The sequence below is a fragment of the Condylura cristata genome, unplaced genomic scaffold, assembly GCF_000260355.1.
Source record: "Condylura cristata isolate star-nosed mole 26May11 unplaced genomic scaffold, ConCri1.0 scaffold00030, whole genome shotgun sequence".
Taxonomy (NCBI): domain Eukaryota; kingdom Metazoa; phylum Chordata; class Mammalia; order Eulipotyphla; family Talpidae; genus Condylura; species Condylura cristata.
This window is the reverse complement of record NW_004567131.1, coordinates 9106159-9125337: the sequence shown is the minus strand read 5'-3', so window position 1 is coordinate 9125337 and position 19179 is coordinate 9106159. Positions and strand designations below refer to the sequence as shown.

General features: G+C 49.1%; 1 protein-coding gene across 1 annotated transcript in view; it reads left to right on the top strand.

Annotated features, from left to right (window-relative positions):
* The window catches only part of ADARB2 (adenosine deaminase, RNA-specific, B2 (non-functional)), a 430525-nt gene that overhangs the window by 392780 nt on the left and 18566 nt on the right, over positions 1–19179 (top strand). Inside the window, exons 5-7 of the mRNA XM_012731274.1 lie at positions 396–564; positions 3911–4062; positions 10979–11147. Of these exons, the coding sequence (XP_012586728.1) occupies positions 396–564; positions 3911–4062; positions 10979–11147 (490 nt within the window). The remainder of the gene's footprint in view (positions 1–395; positions 565–3910; positions 4063–10978; positions 11148–19179) is intronic.

Below are 19179 nucleotides of genomic sequence, written 5' to 3'. Positions count from 1 at the left end.
TGAGAGCATACTTATCTCTTTCAGGACACTACGTAAGCAGGTGGCCAATTGCAAACTCCTGAGGCCCCAGAGGCAGAAAGGCAAACCTCAGCTGAAACCATGACCACACTCAGGGTGACCTCTGGCCTTGGATGTAGGAATGAGCACTTCTCCTGAGAGCCTGTTTAAACAGTCACCAAACAAGGTGGCAAAAAAACCAAAGCTCCTGTCCCTAAGAAAACCCACTGGCTGGGTGATGCTCATTGTTTGAGCTTCTGGTTGTTAATTTGAGGTTGACAATGAACCCCGAGCTTAGATCTCCAGAGTGGACATGGCGGGGCTGGGCCCTCTTCCTCTGGCCCCAGCCCCCCAGCACCAGGAGATGGTGTGGTGTTCTGACACTTCTCTGTTCCCAGGCTTGGACGTCAGGCAAGCCCAAGTGGTCGTCCTGTCCTCGGGCACCAAGTGCATCAGCGGAGAGTACATCAATGACCAGGGGCTGGTGGTCAACGATGGCCACGCAGAGGTCATGGCCAGGAGAGCACTGGTTCACTTCCTGTACGCACAGCTAGAGCTACACCTGAGGTGAGTGCCCACAGTCTGGCCCAAGTTGGGGCAAGTGACCCACAAACATACCCAGGGCAAACTCTCTGCAGCCAGGGTCACTCTGCTCCTGAAAGATACACATGCATTCAGAGGGCTGTGGCCTTCGCCATTCATGCAGGCTGCTCAAATACCAAAACCCCTCATGTTCTCAGGCCTCCCTCCAGAAAGCTTCCACTTGCCATGAGTGCCAACTTTAGGCAGATGGCAAGGTACACACATGTCCTATGTCATGTCACACGTCAATTCCATTTTCTATTAAAATGTTCAGGGGTATCTTAACCATCTGAGGATGGGGCATAACAAACCCCCCCACCCAGAAGCTGGGGGCTTAACGCAGAATCACTAATTTGAGGGTGCACAGTTCCAAACGCTGACGGTAAAGTTCAGGGAGCAAGGCCAGGCTCTGGTAAGGATCCTGGTGCCAGTTCACAGACACCATCCTGTTCCAGGGCTCATGGGGCAGAGGAGCCCAGGGAGCTCTTGGAAGTCCTTCACACAGGCACTAAGCCAATCCATGAGGCTGCACACTCATGACCTGATCACATCCCATTAGGCCCCACCTCCTAACACCACCACACTCGAGCCCATAGCTTGAGTCAATAAAAGACATCATTTCCCTACAACTCAACACACCACAAGGAGCAGCGAGAGCAACGCTCTCCTCACAGCCAGAGTGTCTGCACCTTGGAACTGGGGAGACCATACAGAAAGAGGGGGTGACTACAGTACCCATGCCCACATGCAATCAGCTCTCAGACAGGCAGGTTCCCCGCTCATCCTGAACACCAAAGACCAGGAAAGGGGAACCAGCCAGCAGAACTCAAAGTCACCCTCTCCCAGGGCAGTCCCTCAGTCTGGCCTCAACTATGCCTTCCTGTGAGTCTAATTCCAGAACAATTCATATCTTTAAAAGGAGAAAGAAGGGTTCTCCTTGGTGGCGCAACACGTTAAAGCACTGCATATGAAACTCTTGGAAGTCACTGCAGCACGAGTTCTATCCCCGGCCAGGGAGCTGACCCACATGGCGTGGCAGACCTGCCTGCTGCTGACCTCGCCTGACCTGCCTGCTGCTCTCCTCAGCAGTGTACTTCAACAGTCAGCCTATTCTGCTCCCCACACCACTCTGTCTCTGGTGAATCCTCTCACCCACCATACCTCTGACCTATACCCCAGTTCTATAAGCATAAATAAATAAATCTTAAAAAAAAAAAAAGGGGGGGGGTGGAGGGAGAAAAGGAAAGTGTTAGAAAAAAATCTGTTCTCTCAGGAGAAGGAGTGAGGGTTTTCTGACGTACACAGGGGATGAGAGGGGCTTGGTCACAGTGTCATCACCTGGACCACAGCTACCAGCTCCCTGGGAACTTGCACTTCAGCCCTAGAGAAGTGCTGCTGACAGTCACATCTTTGCTCAATGAATGGCTCCCATCTTCAGTATTTCCAACAGCTGACTGCCTCTGACCACGAAAAGAATTGAAGAACCAAGTGCCTCCGTGCCCTTATCAGTGTACTGTTCTAGGAATTTCTCAGCCTAGAAACTTCCTGCAGTGTGCAGATTTCTGCAAAATGATGGAGTTTCCTCCAAATACCAGGTGGCTGGGCAGCCAGCAGTTTGGATCTCTCCCTCAGACCCCACCCTGTACCCTCCCAGTCTACACCATCCTGGGGCCCCAGAGCCCCAGGATAAGCCCCGGGCCACCCAATCAGTCCCTAGCAGGCAGCACTGAACATATGGGAAGCCAGATCTGGGCCAACCCCCAGTCCTCTCCTTAAGTGTTCCATCTCCCGGGCTAGCTGGTCCCCAGGAAGTATTAGTGATCGGCTATGAGATGTCATCTTTTTTCACCTCCTTTATCAAGGGTGTTCTGAATGGAAAAGACTGTTTAGGCCCTGAAGTGTTGGAACACCTGTATTCTGCCAGCCTACCCTGGCAGCTGGCTGTCACCAGAAAGCTCTTCCTGTGAGACACTAAATGGCAGCAGACTGATGGGGGCTTGGGGCAGGGTGACTGTGACAAGCCCTGACACACCTGCACCCAGCTGCTTGCTCTTGGGTGCATCTTCCCATTCTCCCTTTGTTCCCAGAAGCAGCGCTCTCCAAACCAACCATAATGGGATCTTGGCGGCTTCAGTGGGTGACTGACTCGTGCCATTGACATAAACAATGGCCACACAGAAGGACACCTAGAAAACTCTCATAAAAGTGATGCCTTAATATTTGTATCTGAGCCCCTGACTGCTCGCAGCAGCCACCTCCTCAGCTGCAAGGCTGGCAAGGATGCAGCCAGCACTGAACACAGGGAACAGACCTCTCAAAATCTGGAGAAGGTCTTTGCTAAATATCCCACTGCTCACTCCCAAGCATTCCAAATGCCCTAGACTCTTTTCTGTGACTCGAGAGCACTGAGTCAGCTGTGTCTGGACACCATCTGCTGACTCGAGGGGCCAAGGACCAAGACTGCAGGACACCCAGGCCTGGGGTGCACTGTGGGGAGGGACCCTGAGGATGTGCCTCGGGGGTTAGGGGAGAGGGCCGGGAGTGGAGAAGAGGACTAGCAGCAGAAGGAACAATAGCACAGAAGCGGAAAGGCTGGCAGGCGCCTTCGGGTTCCTGGGGAGAAAATGTCTGTTCAGCTGCCTGTGTGCTCTCGGGACCCAGCAAAGCAGAATCCATCAGCACTGGGGCAGAACGTGTGGAAACAGCAGAGGCCAGAAGGAGGCAGCCAGGACTGGTGAGACGGGGTCTTCAGTGCCCAGTGGAACACAGATGGGTCTCCCAGTCGGAGTTTAAGGACTGCGGAGGTTTCCAAGTTCAGGGAACTGAACCCCTTAAAACATGTGGGGGAGACACGCTTAATCCAGACACTCCCTTTGGTCATGGCCGGGTGCAGAACAGCAGGCATACGCATGTAGATTCCTTGCAGGCTGGCAGCCAAGCGCTACCCCATTTCAAGGCCCATTTCTCCTTTTAATACAGAAATGGGTCGCCCGCTGGGGCCATGTAGAACCCTGAAGAGTGCTGTGAAGCGCAGGGCTACAGTTTATACATACCTGGGTACAGGTGAGTAGCAGCTGCACAACTGGCTTGGTGAAAGTTCTCCCTAAAATGTCAAGTTAGGGAGGAATGAGAGGGTCGGGTTCCGGCCGCTCATCTTTGCTTTGATGCAGTTCTATTGCTACTGGCTCTAGAAGTTTCCTTGCAAGAAGAATACATAATGGGGTAGATGAAGAGGAAAAAAAGTTGAGGATCCATGACACAGAACAGAACAAATTGGAATGTTTCTGGTTTGGTTGGTAATAAATGGCCTGGACCCTCTTTCTGACCCTAGCAAGCGGAGAGAGGACTCAGAGTGCTCCATATTTGTGCGGCTAAAGGAGGGGGGCTACAGGCTGAGAGAGAACATCCTGTTCCACCTCTACGTGAGCACATCCCCCTGCGGAGACGCCAGGCTCAACTCGCCCTACGAGATCACAACAGACCGTAAGAGACGGCGTTTCTACCTTTTGTCAACAACAGCTCTTTGCTCTCCTCTACCTGGGGCGGAGAATGGCGTCTGGGCTGGGTGGCTGCATGTGGGCGTGTCTGCAATTACGTGCATGATCATACTTCTGTTAGTCTGAAATGCCCGGATCCCTGGAAGCACCGTGGCTTGAGGTCTAAAATTAGCTATCAAGAGCCACGCTGGCCACATCATAAGTCACGGCCCCTCCATCCCAAAGAAGAGTAGCATGAAGGGCAGGAAGTGAGAATTAGCGGCATGGGAAAAGTCCAAGCCGGCCTGGCTGGCCTTTGCTTGCCAACTGTGGGGCAAAGAAAACAGTGGTGGGGGGTGTCCGTCTCCCCCAGTCAAGTCACAAAGTGCCATGTTGTACCCCTTGGGGGGCACCTGTTGAAAGCATGCTGGCCCTTCACCGGGGGTTATTCTGTCCCCAGAGAGACGACCCTGCAGGCCCCAGGAGTCAGGTACACGCAGGAGGCATGTGGTCTCTCCTCTGTGCAGATCTGAGGTGCTGTCCCTGCAGGAAGGAAAAAATTGAGGCTACCCCACAGCCATAAAGCACATCCATACACACGCTTGCATCTATACCACAAGCACCCTTAATAGAAGCAGCAGGAGGCACGTGTTCTGACATAGGCAAAACAATTAAATATGTGAAGATGATGAGGCATCTGGTCCTGGCAGAGATGTTGAAGCATCCAAGGCTGACTTTTGTGCTCAAAAGAAAGCTACAGTAGAAGCACAACAGATGAGACAAGTTACTGAAGATTTATTTTTGGCCTCCTGGTGTTCCCAGCTATGGAAGGCTACATGTGTGTTGTAATTGCTAAAGGAAGGGGAAATAGTATTTTCTGCATGCCTGCAGACTTCTGGCCTGCAGAAGTCCCTCCACCCAAGACAGTGAAGGTATAGGGGGTAACATAGCATTGTATTAATCCACGGTGTGTTTAACCTATTTTTCTAATAGTTAGACTGGAGACTGGTCCAGAAAAATAAATGCTCCTTTCTGCTACCTTCCCTTTTGCTGTTGCTCTCCCCTTTGCAGAGTGGTTAGCTGGAATCCTCCATAATGAGAGGCTAAGTAGTATTTCATTACGGTCTCAGTCAGCCAGATCTTAATAACATAACAACATAAATTGGCACTTAAGCGACATTTTCCTCTCATAGTTCTGGAAGTTGTTGCACACGATCAAGGCACTGGTGTGTCAGTGTCTGGTGGAGACCTGCTTCCCAGTTCATAGACGGGTCATCTGGCTATGTCCTCACACGCTGACAAGGAGCAAGGGAGCCCGCTGGGTGTCCTTTACAAAGGCCCAAAGCCCATCATAGGGCTCCACTCTCAGGGCCTCACTCACCCAATGGTCCCACCTCCTCATATCATCAGCTTGAGGTTTCAACATACATATTTCGGGGACACAGACATTCAGTCCATGACAACACCTCATGGAAAGCAGAGAGCATCAGCTTGAAGCGAGAACCATAAAAGGGGACCCACTGAGCATAAAAAGAGGTACCCAGGAGGTAAGGGGCTGGGTGGGGCTGGCCCTGTGAGTCCTACACCTGACCTCAGTCCCTAGGCCCCCACTTTGGGGCACTGCAAGCATTCCTTTATAGTTATGTCACCTCAGAAAACGCAGCAAGAAAAAATAAATGAAACAAGACAAGGTGGACTCATTTTTTCTTGGAGCTATTCATCAAGCTGACCTCCACGATAGTAGCTGTACACAACTGTGAAATTCGGTCCACAAGACCACAACTTGGAGTTGCCATTCCATTCTCTCTCGAAAGGTTTGACATTATGAAGACCTAGCTCAGGGCTTCAGATCTGGAAGGAAAGTGGAAAGTGTGCAGAACATTAGGGACCTGCCCTAGCATAACCGAGGGGGTAGGGATGGCGGAGCGGGCCTACAGAACCTGTGGCCCCTGGAGAAGGCCGTTCTAGCTCTTGGGCTGCCATCTCTGTACCCCAGCACCTACTGTAGCTTTCCTGGCCTTGATTCCAACTTGGCAAAGCCTCCGGTTAGGAAAATAAACCAATGCTTCTCACAGCCGCACCCTGGGGTTCACTTTCAGACACAGATGTGTTTTATCTCCTGGTGTTTTTAAGATGTGGCAGGTGCCGGTGGAAGAAAAAAATAATAAAACATTGCCCTCACATTTTTGTTGGAGATGCACCAGGCAAACTGAGCCGTTGGTGCACAGCTGTCGAAGGCATCTCTCCCAGCGTTTCACTCCCAGGACCAAAGTGGTGGCTTCTCGGTTTATTGCCCTGTGGCCAATATCCCTGACTCTTGCTCACTTGGAGAGGGCAGAACAACCCAAACCCCACTGTCCTCCGCTCAGCAGGACCTCTCAGAGAGACTTCTAAGAACTCCCTACTCCCCACAGAAGCACAAATGCTCAGAACTCAGTTCATCTTAGACAGAACTGGCCAAGCACCCCCCTTTAAAACAGGACAGGCAGCCTCCATCTGCTCTTACCTCTGCTTATCTTGAAAGAAGGCTAGACCCAAAGGAAGTTGATGGTGACAAGCCCTACAGGAAGTGGGGGGCTATTCCAAAGGTCAGCTCTGGTCAACAACAAATTAGTGCTGTGAAAGCCCAACCTCACTGCCTAGGTTGATGCTTCCAGATGGAGTCCAGCACATAATCCCTGAGGGACATAACACCCACCCCCAAGGGGCATGCCAGCCTACAGGGCATAGGATATCCTCCATCTAAACACAGCGCAGAGTGCAGAGCACAGACATGGTGAGTTCTGGGCTTGTAGAGTCCCAAAGAAGGTCCAGCAAGGGACATGCAGCTTACGGGGTCCACCTCCTGTTAGCCCCCACCCGAGCCACCTCTGCTTGTAACCATCAGCTACTTTTAAATTTCCATTGCCTTCATTATCATCATCATTTGGTCTGCACAGAGCACCTGTTCGCCTCTCAGTTGTCTGCAGTAGACCCCTCTATTACCTGCAGCTGAGCTTAGGTAGCTTTCTCCTGTTCCCCTTTCTCTCCCTCTGTCATATCATTGCCACAGGTACATACACAATACATAAAAGCATAGGTACACACATGCACAAATACACATGCATACATGACATGTGTGTATGCATGAGACACCTATGACATGACTCAGTCTAAGAGTCTGAACACAGCTGTGCCGACTATGAGCCTATGAAGGCTTGAAGGCACAGTAAGAAAGCTCTATTGACAGCTTTAAATGATCGTCAAAGCCATGTCACACAGAAAGCCAGCCAAGAGCGCTGACTTGCGGTTTCTAAGTGCAAGCTCTTGGCTCCCCCAGAGGGGCCTCTGCCTCTGCTGTTCTCACTGATTTAACCACACATGAGTTAGATCCATGAGCCCCAAGTTCCCAGAGTCAGGATTCTGACCTAAGAGGTAACACAACATATGTGTTGGAACCCCTCCACCCCCAGACAAATGTGGCTCGAGAAATTCCAAATTCCCAAGTTTGTTATTCCCTTAAAAACATTCATCTGGATAGATCATAATTCTTCCCCCAAATAGTCTGAAATTGGATCAATACCAATTGCTGTGAAACACTTGGAAGAGTCATCGCCTGTGAGTAGGTTTGCATTTCATTTGATTGTTTACAAACCAGCTTATCTACAAAGACCACTAGAGAGTTTCTACAAGATTCCAGTGCACTTGAGGGGAGGGAGCAAGGATGTGCACTTTTAAACTTCCCTGTGATTCTGAGGAGCTGCATTTGAGCCACTGTATCAAAGTCCCCTAATTTCTCTTACCCAGATTAGACAGGTGTCTCCTTGTCCACCCAAGGGAAAGGTCTATGGGCCAAGGAGTTTCTGGTGGGCTCTCAGGAAGGGCCAGGAAGACATGGTGGGCAGGCAGGCATGGTTCTTACCTCACATGGGACCTTCACTTTGAGAGAAAAGTCACTCCAGCCACAAGCTCTGCAGCTGCAAGTCTTTGTTCTGATGGACTCAGGCCTACTCTGTGGGAGGAGGCCAGACCCAAGGGTTGACTCCATTTCCAGACACTCTAGGAGACCTGGGCAGACACAAGGCAGTTCTGATAAGAAGCGAAAGAGGATGAAACAATCAGACCCCATCTCTTCGCAGTTACTAAGCAGCACTGTGCTAACACACCTAACACACTACTGAATGCAGATTCCTCTTCCTTGACATGTGATTTAAATAACCTGGTCAATATGGTATTTACTGCTATTTTCTGACAATTCAACAGCTTAAATATCCCAGCCTATCATATTTTACAAGTACATGCTAAATCGTTCGTAAGTTCTAAGCCAAATCCACTCCATGCACATTGGGGCAATTCAAAGTACTGTAAAAAGTTAAGAGAATCTAAACTGTGCTTTACTTTCAGAAATCCCTGTTTTCAGATTTCTCATTTTCAGATCCCTGGTTAGTTTCAGAAGCAGGAAATATCTGATGACATATGTGTGTTGTAGGATCAATGAATATAATGGCTTCACCATTCACCATCATCACTGTCACTGGCTTCATCAATAGACAAGGGACACCCCATAACCACATGGCAAATGTTGTCTAAGTTATTATCACAATCGATATTAGATCACTTCATTGGCATAACTTCTGCGATATACCTTTGGAAGGTGATTGGAAAATTAAAAGTTTATTTAGTCTTGAAAATTGCTTTCCTTTCCTATACTTTTTTCCATTTTTGGCTTTCTTTCTGTCCCCTCTACCATTGCAAAAGTCAAATGTCACTACTTAGATCTGTGTTTCTTGGGTGAACTTCTTCAGTTTCCACTTAACTTCATCTCCTTTGGAATCTCTCCTAAAAATAAAATATTTACGTGAACAATTTTCTAAAGCATATCACTGCCCTCACTTTTTTCTAACATCAGTCTCCAAAGGTAAATGTTTTACATGAATAAACATTATAAGGAAGGGTCTGATGACTTGGAATATCAGAATTAGATTAGGTATTCTTATGAATTGGGAGTATATATGTACACATGGTAGGCAGGACTCTAACCTCTCACACCCCCACAGTCTTGAGCACACAATAAATCCACTACAGATTATTCATGTTCACTCCCCTGCAGTTTCTGGTTAGATTGACATTTTGTTCTGCTTGAAGTGGCATCTTCCACTCCCTCCTGCCTCCCACAATTAGGCAAAAAAGAGTGGAAGGAAATAGGCTTTGCAAGATCATGGATACTCAGACCCCCAGGACTGATAAAACTCTACAGGGGGCGTGCTAGAGAAGGCAGTCTGACACTTAACACCTCCAAAGATAAACACTTCTCAATAGCATCTCATGCACCTGGCTCTTCAAGGAAAATTAACCTAGCCTGAAAACTTTGGTTTAAATGCTAAAAAAAACTGTTCTTAATTCAAGTAAGGACTCCCTTTTGTTATGGCATCAACAGGCTTTAAAGACTGCTTCATGGAAAATGAGTTGTCCATAAGCAATGGTAAGAACTGGAAAAGCCTTGCCACACAATAGGCCTGATGTCTGTAATGTAAGAGAATAGTTGAATAGTGGAGAAATGATAAAGGCTACTGCAGTTACCAGAAAGAGAGGCACAGCAAATACCATGCCCCCTGAGAGAGCAAGTATGTAGGCACCTCCACTTTCTTAGAGCTTCGCCAGTGGATGATGATGTGATGAAATTCCCAACGAGACAGTGACACAAGGCAGATCAACCAAAAGTTCCCTCAAGTAATTTTAAGCTACATGAACTGTTTGTTATCCATTATCATCATCATAATGAGGGTGACCCACAATTAGGCAAAAAAGAACAGGCTCTACAAGATCACAAACACTACCCCCCATCCCCCAAGACTGATAAAACTCTTCAGGAATTGTGTTAGAGAAGCTGGCTCTGTAGGGAAAATTAACCTGAAAACTTTGAGTTAATGCCTCCAAAAAAAAAAATGTTCTTAATTCAAGTCAGGACTCCTGTTGACATGGTGTTAACATGTCCTGCACAGACAAGATAGCCAGGTGACCTACCTGCTATTCCCTTGCCTTGCTCAGGTTATAAAGGGGCTGGGTGTGCATCATCCGGGCAGGTGGACAGGCACATGTTTTGGCCTCCATCTTCACCTTCTTCATCATCTTTAGCATTAACATTGTCATCTCTTCATTGCCGTCATCATCACATCGTCATCAGTACCTTCCTGTGACCTTGATCATCCTCACCACTCCTACCATCATCACTGTCATCACTGTCTTCATCATCACCATCATCCACTATCATCTTCATCACATTCACCATCATCTCCATCAGTACCATCTTCATCACCATCATCTCTATCACCATCTTTACCATCTCAACCCTACAATCATCATCATCAACATCCCCACCACCAGTATCATCACTGTCATCTGAAACATCACAAAAGTTTATTTTCTTCAAGGAATACAACAGTCTTTCTTTCCAAAAGATGGTGTGTAGATGCTGTAGTTATGCAGTATAAGAAATTCAGGCCTTACTAACCAGCAGTGAATACAGTGGAAATTACTTTTTGATCTGAAAGAGCCAGTGTCCATAAATAAAGGGTGAGAGGGCACAGTCATGCTCATCCTCAGACCTTTGTGCTATTTTATGCTTTGGCAGCAGCATGCAGAAGTTGTAGCAAAACCCAAAGGCTCCCAGACTTGTCCTGTCCAACCCCTCTCAGGGAAATGCCTGAGCCTGGGTCTGGAAGCGGTTTCCCGGATGGATTCTACCAGCTCTCCAATCACCGTTGAAGACATTTCTCCCTATCCAGCACTATTTCTAGAATATGCTTTCCTTGATCCACTAATCATGGCACCCAAACACCCCTGTGAAATGTTTTCTGGGTAACTTACCCCACCACTGGAGGCTGGGAATCTCCACCTCTCGGCAGAGGGTCCAGCCACCTCTCACAGCACCTTTTCTTTCCTAGTGAACAGCAGCAAACATATCGTCAGGAAGTTCCGTGGGCACCTGCGCACGAAGATTGAGTCTGGGGAGGGGACAGTGCCCGTGCGGGGCCCCAGCGCGGTCCAGACCTGGGACGGTGTCCTACTGGGCGAGCAGCTCGTCACCATGTCCTGCACAGACAAGATAGCCAGGTAACCTCCCTGCTACTCCCTCGCCTCGGTCAGGTTATAGAGGGACCAGGTGTGCACCATCCGGGCAGGTGGGCAGGCACTTGTTGGACACATTTGAGCATTCTGAGTCAACCAAGGTCTCACGCAGCCACTGCAAGGTTTCAAGCACCCAGGTTCTTAGGTCTGGGCTCCAGTTGAACCCAAGGTGTGTCAGACCGGCTCACAGAATGTGCTGCCTGGCTCCCAAGCACCCTGGTCTGAGACCACCACCCCCACCCCAGCTTCACCTGGATGACACCACTGTCACCTCTCTCCAGGGTCCCCATGTAGATCCCAGGCCTCTTCGTTCACCCTCACAAAGCTCCCCTGCCCCTCTCAGGCTTCTCAAACCTTTCAAGGAAATGAATCCACCTTTGATGTCTCTGGGTGGAGGTCTTCCCATACATACACCATAAGATATTCTTCTTTTAAAAGGAGTTTTCAAAAGCCCCCATCTGAAAATTTTCCACTTGGGGCCCTCAGCCCAGGGGCAGGGTGAGGGCGAAGCTGCTAGAGGGCAGCCAGGTGGCCAGCAAAGGGGACTTGTATGAGAGAGGGCACAGAAACTGCTGTGTGCGACAGATGTAACTCCCAGAGCAGGTGCTTGTGCCACCAGTTGTGGTCCTCACACACAGGGGTACTTTGTGACTTGAGCTGGGCAAAGGCCGGGCCCCTTCCAAAGGCAGAGGAGTGACGCTGCATGGGAGAGTCACCTGCATCTGCACCGTCTTCCACAGTCCTAAAGTCACCCTGATGCTTAGGTGGCCATGGCAAGTCAGTGCTAACGAGTCAGAATGACTTCTGGGAACTTGGATCAATGTGTTCATGTGTGATCCTTGAGCAAAATGAGGAGAGTAGATCCATTACAAATGTGCTCTTGGGGTTCCGCTCACCTGTATCTGATCATACTGCTATCCTGAGATCTTCCACATGGAAGATGGTGGCTGAAACAGGAAGGTGGGGGAGGGAATGAGGCCAGAGCAGTGTGAAGTGTGGGGATTTGGGAAAAACTTTGGAGATGGGGTGGCCAGAGGGGCCTCCTCAGTGTCCTGGTGGTGCTCCCACAGTGCACAAGCGCATGATCCCAGTGTGGCACCCAGCAGAGGAAGCCCCATGTGACAGGCCCCCTGCCCCCTCTGGCATTCAAACACCCAGGCAGGGTGCTTGGAGGGTGGGAAAGGATGAGCAAGCGCAGAGCCGGAAAGAGGGGGATGCCTGTGGAATGGGGGGGCAGTGGCAGGGCCACTGGGAGCCCCAGGCTGCAGGGCAGGCTCTAGGGGAGGCCTGGGGACCAGTCGGCAACACAGCAGACCCTGCAGGACGCTGTCCCTGTTCTCCAGGCTCCAGGCCTCCCAGTTTAGAGGCCACATCAAACCTCAGCTCCTGAGAGGAAGATTCTGAATCCTCCTGGGAAATTACCAAAGGGCTGCGGGAGAAAGAGCCATCTTCTCCCTGGTTGTGATTGCTCAGGCCCAGCAGAGGCAGGGAGGGTCTAATGACGATAAATCAAAGCGCTGATTTCAGCATCAAAGGGAATAGCCTGGAATCGCCAAATAGCTCATCTTTCAGGAGAAAATGTATTCTCCTTTGTAATATTTTCTTCTATTCATGAAGCCGGGAGGGGAGAAAAAGCAGCAATTTTCACGTTTGCTGAGATTCTCTTGATGCCCTAAGATAGTATTGGGTTTCTAAATTAACTCTCTGACTTGCCAGAAAAATGAAGCAAATTAATGCTAGAGCGCTGAAATTCCACTGTCTCCAGGATCTTAGATGTCGATAGACAGCAAACGAAACACAAGCTGCAAAACCTACATTACGTTCGCTGCTTGGCGGGTCTGTGGAGGGTAATGCAGCTGCTCAAAGTCAGGCTTGTTTTTTAATAGTAAAATCTACTTAATAAACAAAAGTCTACACTGCACGCCTCTCCAGGGCCTTGAGCAAGGGCCTCAAGCTGAAGACAGAGCTCCTTCCCTTCCCTTAGTTCTGCTCCCCAAATTGGGATGAGGAGACTAGGGCACAGCAAGATGTGGACAGACCCGAGATTCTTCTGCCAACTCCCCAGCCCCTCCTCCCACTCCACCTCTCCTTATCTTTCTTCGCCATTGTTCCTCATATTTCCTCTGGCATGACGGAGGTCTCTCTGCCTCTGTCTGTCTCTCCCTCTATCTCTATCTTCACCTCTCTTTGTCTGTCTCTGACTGTCTCTTTCTCTCCTGCTCTCTGTATCTGTCTCCCATGATCTGTCTTTCTCTGTCTCTGTGCCCCACCCCATCTTCTGCCTTCTGCCTCTTCTCTCTCTTCAAGCTGGTGCTTAAGGGCATCTGCGCCTCCTCCTGCACTCCCTGGGGATGCTTCCCCCAGGTGCCCCCTCCCCTGACCCCCAGCTCCTTCCCTGACTGAAATCTCAGGAACTCCACTTGCCCAGCTCTGTTTGCTTCTGCTAAGCCTGACCGCAGGCACGCAGCCCTTAGGAAGAGACACCTGCAGGAGTGATGACAGGATGCGGAGGGAACAATGAAACCATGAAACCGGCAGCACGGCTGCTCTGGGTCAGGAGAAGGCAGCTGGCATCCTGCGGTGTCCTCTGGTGTGGACGCGTTTTTGAACCCCACACTCAGCTCCAAACCCAGAGGGGCTATTAGCGACACCCGCTATTTTGGAAGGAGTCTCTCGCTGTTCTGTGCGGGAGCATATGTTATGCAAATGACTCTGACCCTAAGCATCTGTAACTTCTGTTGTTTGTGCAACGGCTTCCGAAGAGACCATCTCATAATGTATGTGTGTGTCAGCTTTCTGTGCTGTGCTGAGGCAAAACTAAAGCTAGCGTTCATGTAGTGTCCAGAGAGGGGCCCTTCCTACAGAGTCGCTCTGAAATGTTGTGCCCCAGGGGTTGACTGATGACCCTGACAGTCTCAAGGCTGGTGTGGCCAGAGGGGTTTGAGGATGAAGAGTCTGTAAAGCAGTGGCCATAACCCACCAACCCCGGGTGACACAGACCCCAGAGACTGCTTGAACCACGCGCCCCTCTGGAGCTGATTCTTCCATGTCAGGCAATATTGAAGCCTATCGTTAAACACAGTCATAATTAGAAATGAAATTGCAGATGCTTGCAGCACCATAAGTTTTTTAATAAATAAATAAATAAATAAATAAATACTACAAATTCACCACTTTCTACTTATTTTACTAGTATTTTTCTCTTGTAGAAATTTACACCCATGTAAAGTGTCCACGTGGGGAAGATGGCACAAGATGGCATCATGTGCTCATTTTCATCCAAATCTGTGGCCTGTGACTTCATTCTGGTCATTTGCAGTCCAGCGGGGTGGTAGTTTCAACACAGAAATTGACAAAAACTACAAAGCTACAAATCAGGACTTTTTCTTTTTTTCTTTTTCTTCTCTCTTTTTTTTTTTTTTTTTTGTTTTTGAGAGCTGATTGTTACTAGCTCACCCCCACATCTCATATGGCAGCTCAGACAAGTGCAGTCGGTTATCCAGCAGGGAGGCGATGACTCTAAGGGGCCTAAGAGACCAACAGCAGAGATGGGGGTGGGGGCACAGGACTGAATGTGAGCATCATCTTAGACTTGCCCTCAGATGGGAATGAATTCCCCATCTCTGGAGAAAGTGTCCTCAACAGCCACACCCTACAAGAACCCAGTCATAAGTGCCTATTGGCCCATCTCTGAGAAAATAGATCAGAAACCAGGGGTCAAAACCTGCCTCTCCCAGCCATACTCACAAGGACTTCAGTTTGCATCCTGCTTTCTGCTCCCTCCTCCAGGCCTGTCAGTGCCCACCCTTCACAGGGCATCTCCATCCAGAATCTTCCCCTCACTCCTGCACTTACCACTGCCACCCTGGTGGCTGGATCATTGCCTGTCCAGGGGATTCCTGTGTTCCTCCTGTCCTGAGGGCCCATCACTTCTTCAGCATCTACCTTGGTGTGGCACCATCCACTGATGGCTGAGACCAAAATCTCAGCATCCCCGGGGGCCCCTCCCTCCCTCGCCTCTCACAGCCTCACTGATGAGTCCCACAAGGCCACCTTCTCATACCTTCAAACCACAGGCTGAACTTTTTGCACGGACGACCTTAGCTCAAGCCTCCTTCTTCTTAGATTTTTTTCTCCCAACAAATGTTGAGGAACCTGCCTTCTGCTCATCACATGTCCCACCATGCCTGCACATAGCAGCCCTGGCTCACCAAAGAACAGATAAATGAGTGGGTAAGTGCATGTGGCCCGGGCACAGAGGCAGTGAAGCCCACCTGTGTCTACCGTACTTAATCGGAAAGTGGAAACCCAGGTGCACAGCCTGCAGGGGATGACTCTAGTGGTTTCCTTGTTGCTGGCAACACTGACCATCAAGGATACAATTGCTAGTGAATGCCCCAAAGTGAGGCTACACCCAGAAGCTCGAGTAGTCACTACAGGGAAGCACAGGAAGACATGCTGTTTCTGACTTTGAGATTGTCCTGCCTGGTTGAGATGCCCTAGGCCGACACCATCATGGGACGCACTCCTCAGCTGTCAGAGAAGGAACCACGCCTCCTCTTTGTGAGACGGGGGCATGGTGACAGTTAGGACAGTCACCACAGACCCCAACCTGGAAATGGCATTTCAAAGGCCTGCCCTCTTCCCAATACCCCACACAGACGACCTTGGAAAGATGAAAACGATACCCTTAGCCCACCCCCCTCCAACTTTTGTTAAATGCTAAAATGTTAAATTTACTGCCTATAGTTTTAGGGCTGTGTCGCTAACCAAATATAACTACAGATTTTATTTCCAAGGGAATGCCCAAAGTTCTTATCCTATATGCTCTGAGCCCACAGCCATGTAAGTTTAGTAATTTAGAAAGTTCTCTCCTAGTAGATGTAGTTTCATTTCAACAGCCTTGGAACAGGAACATTAGGTTTCTTTCATCACCTATTTCATGTGACTTTCATGTATAAAATGAAAATTAATGAATAAAATTGTATCTTTCTTTAAGGTAGAGAAAGTACATCCACTAGACATATTTGTACTTCTCTTTGTAAATTTCCTTTGAAATCAATGAAAAATGAGCTGCAGTTGATTATGCCAAAGAGTCAAACAATCACCACAGCAACATCTTTTCCCACCTACAGATCAAAAGCAAAGCACGGGTCACTTTTGGATCAATAATAGCTAAGTAATAATATAAATTAAACCACAAACCAGCATACTTCTGAGAATAGAATCCCATGAATAACAAGTGATATCATCTTACAATGTCAATGGTAAAACAGGTTTACAGCAAAACACATTTTAGGAAGCTGGAAAATCTTATAGTGTTTTTAAAAAAGCCAAAGCGTTGTGAAGAAACTTCTCGCATTCCATCAACTGGAAATGTTTCACATTGCTTTATATAGGAGCTAATGTTTCTGATGATTCTTCTCCGGATTCTGTCTCATCTACTTCAGATTCCCACAATCCTGTCATCACAGGGTTTAGTCTTTAGAGTCTGGGTAGAGAGAGGCCGTGTGCTCCCCCAGGGCTGGCCGGCTCCTTATCAAGGGCGAGAGCTACTGCTGATCACTGCACAACTTCACCCTGACCTTTCCTCTGGAGATCTTTTAATGGACTAAGTTCTTGCCAACAGAGAAGTTAGTAAGAGGCTCAGCTCTCCCTACATGCTACTTTCCTCTCCATTCGGGCAAATCCTGGACTCTCATGAAGCCTGTTCCCCTGCTCTAAACTGGAAATGCCGCCGTGGTAAGGCCAGCCTGCGGGATCCATCCTGCACAGTCTGGCGAGACCCCCAGCCTCTGGACACAAGGACAGCCCTGACTGCTCATCTTACTCAGGGTTCAGTGGCCCAAAATCACCATTTTCCCCTGATAAGATTCTTTTCTCCTTTGGTTGTTCTCCTGTTTCACATCTTGTCCCCTTAACGGATGATACTTGGAGAGCAGGAACTCCCTTGGAGAGTGCGCCCTGCCTGCACCCACAGATGCTGTATACTGTCTGCGCCCCCCCGGTGCAGGGCCTGGCTGGCTGTCTTTCTTACAGGGCCTTTTTGAGATAAAAGGACACTTAACCGTCAACACAGTACAGGCTCAGAGACCAGCCTGGAAGCTGGTGACTCAACCAGGGTCTCAACCTGGGGATTCACAAAGGCTGAATGCTTCATGTTCTAGGTGCAGGTTAATCTCTTTCTCTAGAAGACAAGTTGCCCTTGTGGATGATTGGGTACCCATCAGAAGAGGCCAGTCAGCAAAAGCAGGAAACCTACAGAGGAGACACAGCTGGCTGGATGACCAGAGTCCAAGTTGGAAGGGGCAGCTGCACCCAGTGTGTTTGCACCCTAGTAGACACAGACAGAAGGAACTTTGAGGTTTCCTCTTCTGAAAACGTCTGTATTCCTGGGCAGTTGGTGCTCACAAGGCTGAGAGGCTTGGGACACGGGAGGTGTGATACCTGTCACCAAAGAAATCACAGCCCGTACAGGACACCATGCTCAGGGACAGAGGCCACTCCGGCACAGTGTCCTCCCTTTCTGAGTGGGAGCCAGCCCTCTCAATGACTCTCTGAGGCCAATGAGACAGCCGTGGCCAAGTGTAAGTTATCGATGTCAAATTCATCGCAAAGACACAGGGCCCAACGCTCAGGTGCGCCCCTCTCGCCTGCACAACCTACAAGCCTGCTCGCTGGAGGCTTCGTTGAGAGCATGGTGCCCTTTCCTCAGCACCCTTGGCCAGCAGCAGGCGGCCTGCCTGCTCTCACGCTCAGCGACTTTGGGGAGCAGAGCCTGGGATCTCACTTTGCAGCAGGGGAGGAGGCCGTCCAAAGCCAGGGGCCCAGCCTGGAGCACGTCAGCTGACCTAGAACTTCATGGGCCACAGGAGTGTTTTTGTTCCCCCTTTGATGGGAAAAGACAGCCTCCGGGGCTTGAAGGACCAGCCAGCCAGTTTTTCCTTCAAAAATATAATTTTGATATTGAACATAGCAGAAAACAAAGTTTCATTTCTTTTGTTTAAAACAAAATTATTGGGATTACACCAGGAGCATTCTTGGGCCAAGAAAACCTTTTGCAAGAGAAATAACATTTCCTTCCTGTAGGCTCTGTCAAAAAGACATTTCGGGTGAAACTTTGGAACAAAATACCCTCATGAAGATAAAAGCTAGTTCAAAAGCTCCACGTGGGGAGAATGAACCCCACATGGGCAAGCTGGATTTACCAAGAAAACAAAACAGGGGTCAACTGGGCCGCCCCTAAGGTAGGTAGCTGAGAAAATGTTCTAGATGAGCATATGGAAAAAAATTAAAAACACAACAAAGGAAAATTAGAAAATGATGCAAAGTACAAAAATAACTGGCTAACTTCCCAAAGTCATAGAAAACGGTGGCCACCTTTTGCTTGATTTCCACTTCTCTCTTTTCCTGAACTTGCGTTTGTCCCTGTGGTCAGGATTTAGAGGTTTGCTTACAAGCCATTACCGAGCACGATAACCGTGGCTCCTGTTTAAAATCGTGGGCCCTTTAATGTACTCATCACACTACGTCTCCTAGTTATGCCAGCAGCACAATCCCCGTGGCTGGGGATCTGGGATGTTTCCTGCTGATTCCTGCTGTGAATAATGTTTCCCATAATATCTTCGAACAAAAGCTTTTCTCCAAATCTGCAAATCCATACTTAGGATGTACTCCCCAAAGCAGAGGTATGGAGCCTGCCCAAGGCAGAGGGGAAACAGTGGGTTCCATAAACCCCCACAGCTTGTGCAGAGGGCTGAAAAAAGCAGCAGAGAGGATCTGGGGACAGACTCACAGAGGATGGGGCAGAGACTAGAGGGAGGCGTCTACAAGCCAGGAACAGTATGGAAGATGCTGCCCCAGCTCTAGAACAGTGAAGAGAGACTTCCTGCCTCCAAAGCCCCCAGAGGAAGCACTGCCTTGTTAACACCTTGACATGAGACTTCAACCACCAGTACCCTGAGAGAAATCATTTCTGTTGTTTTAATGCCCCGTTTGTGGTGTTTTTGCTCAAGCA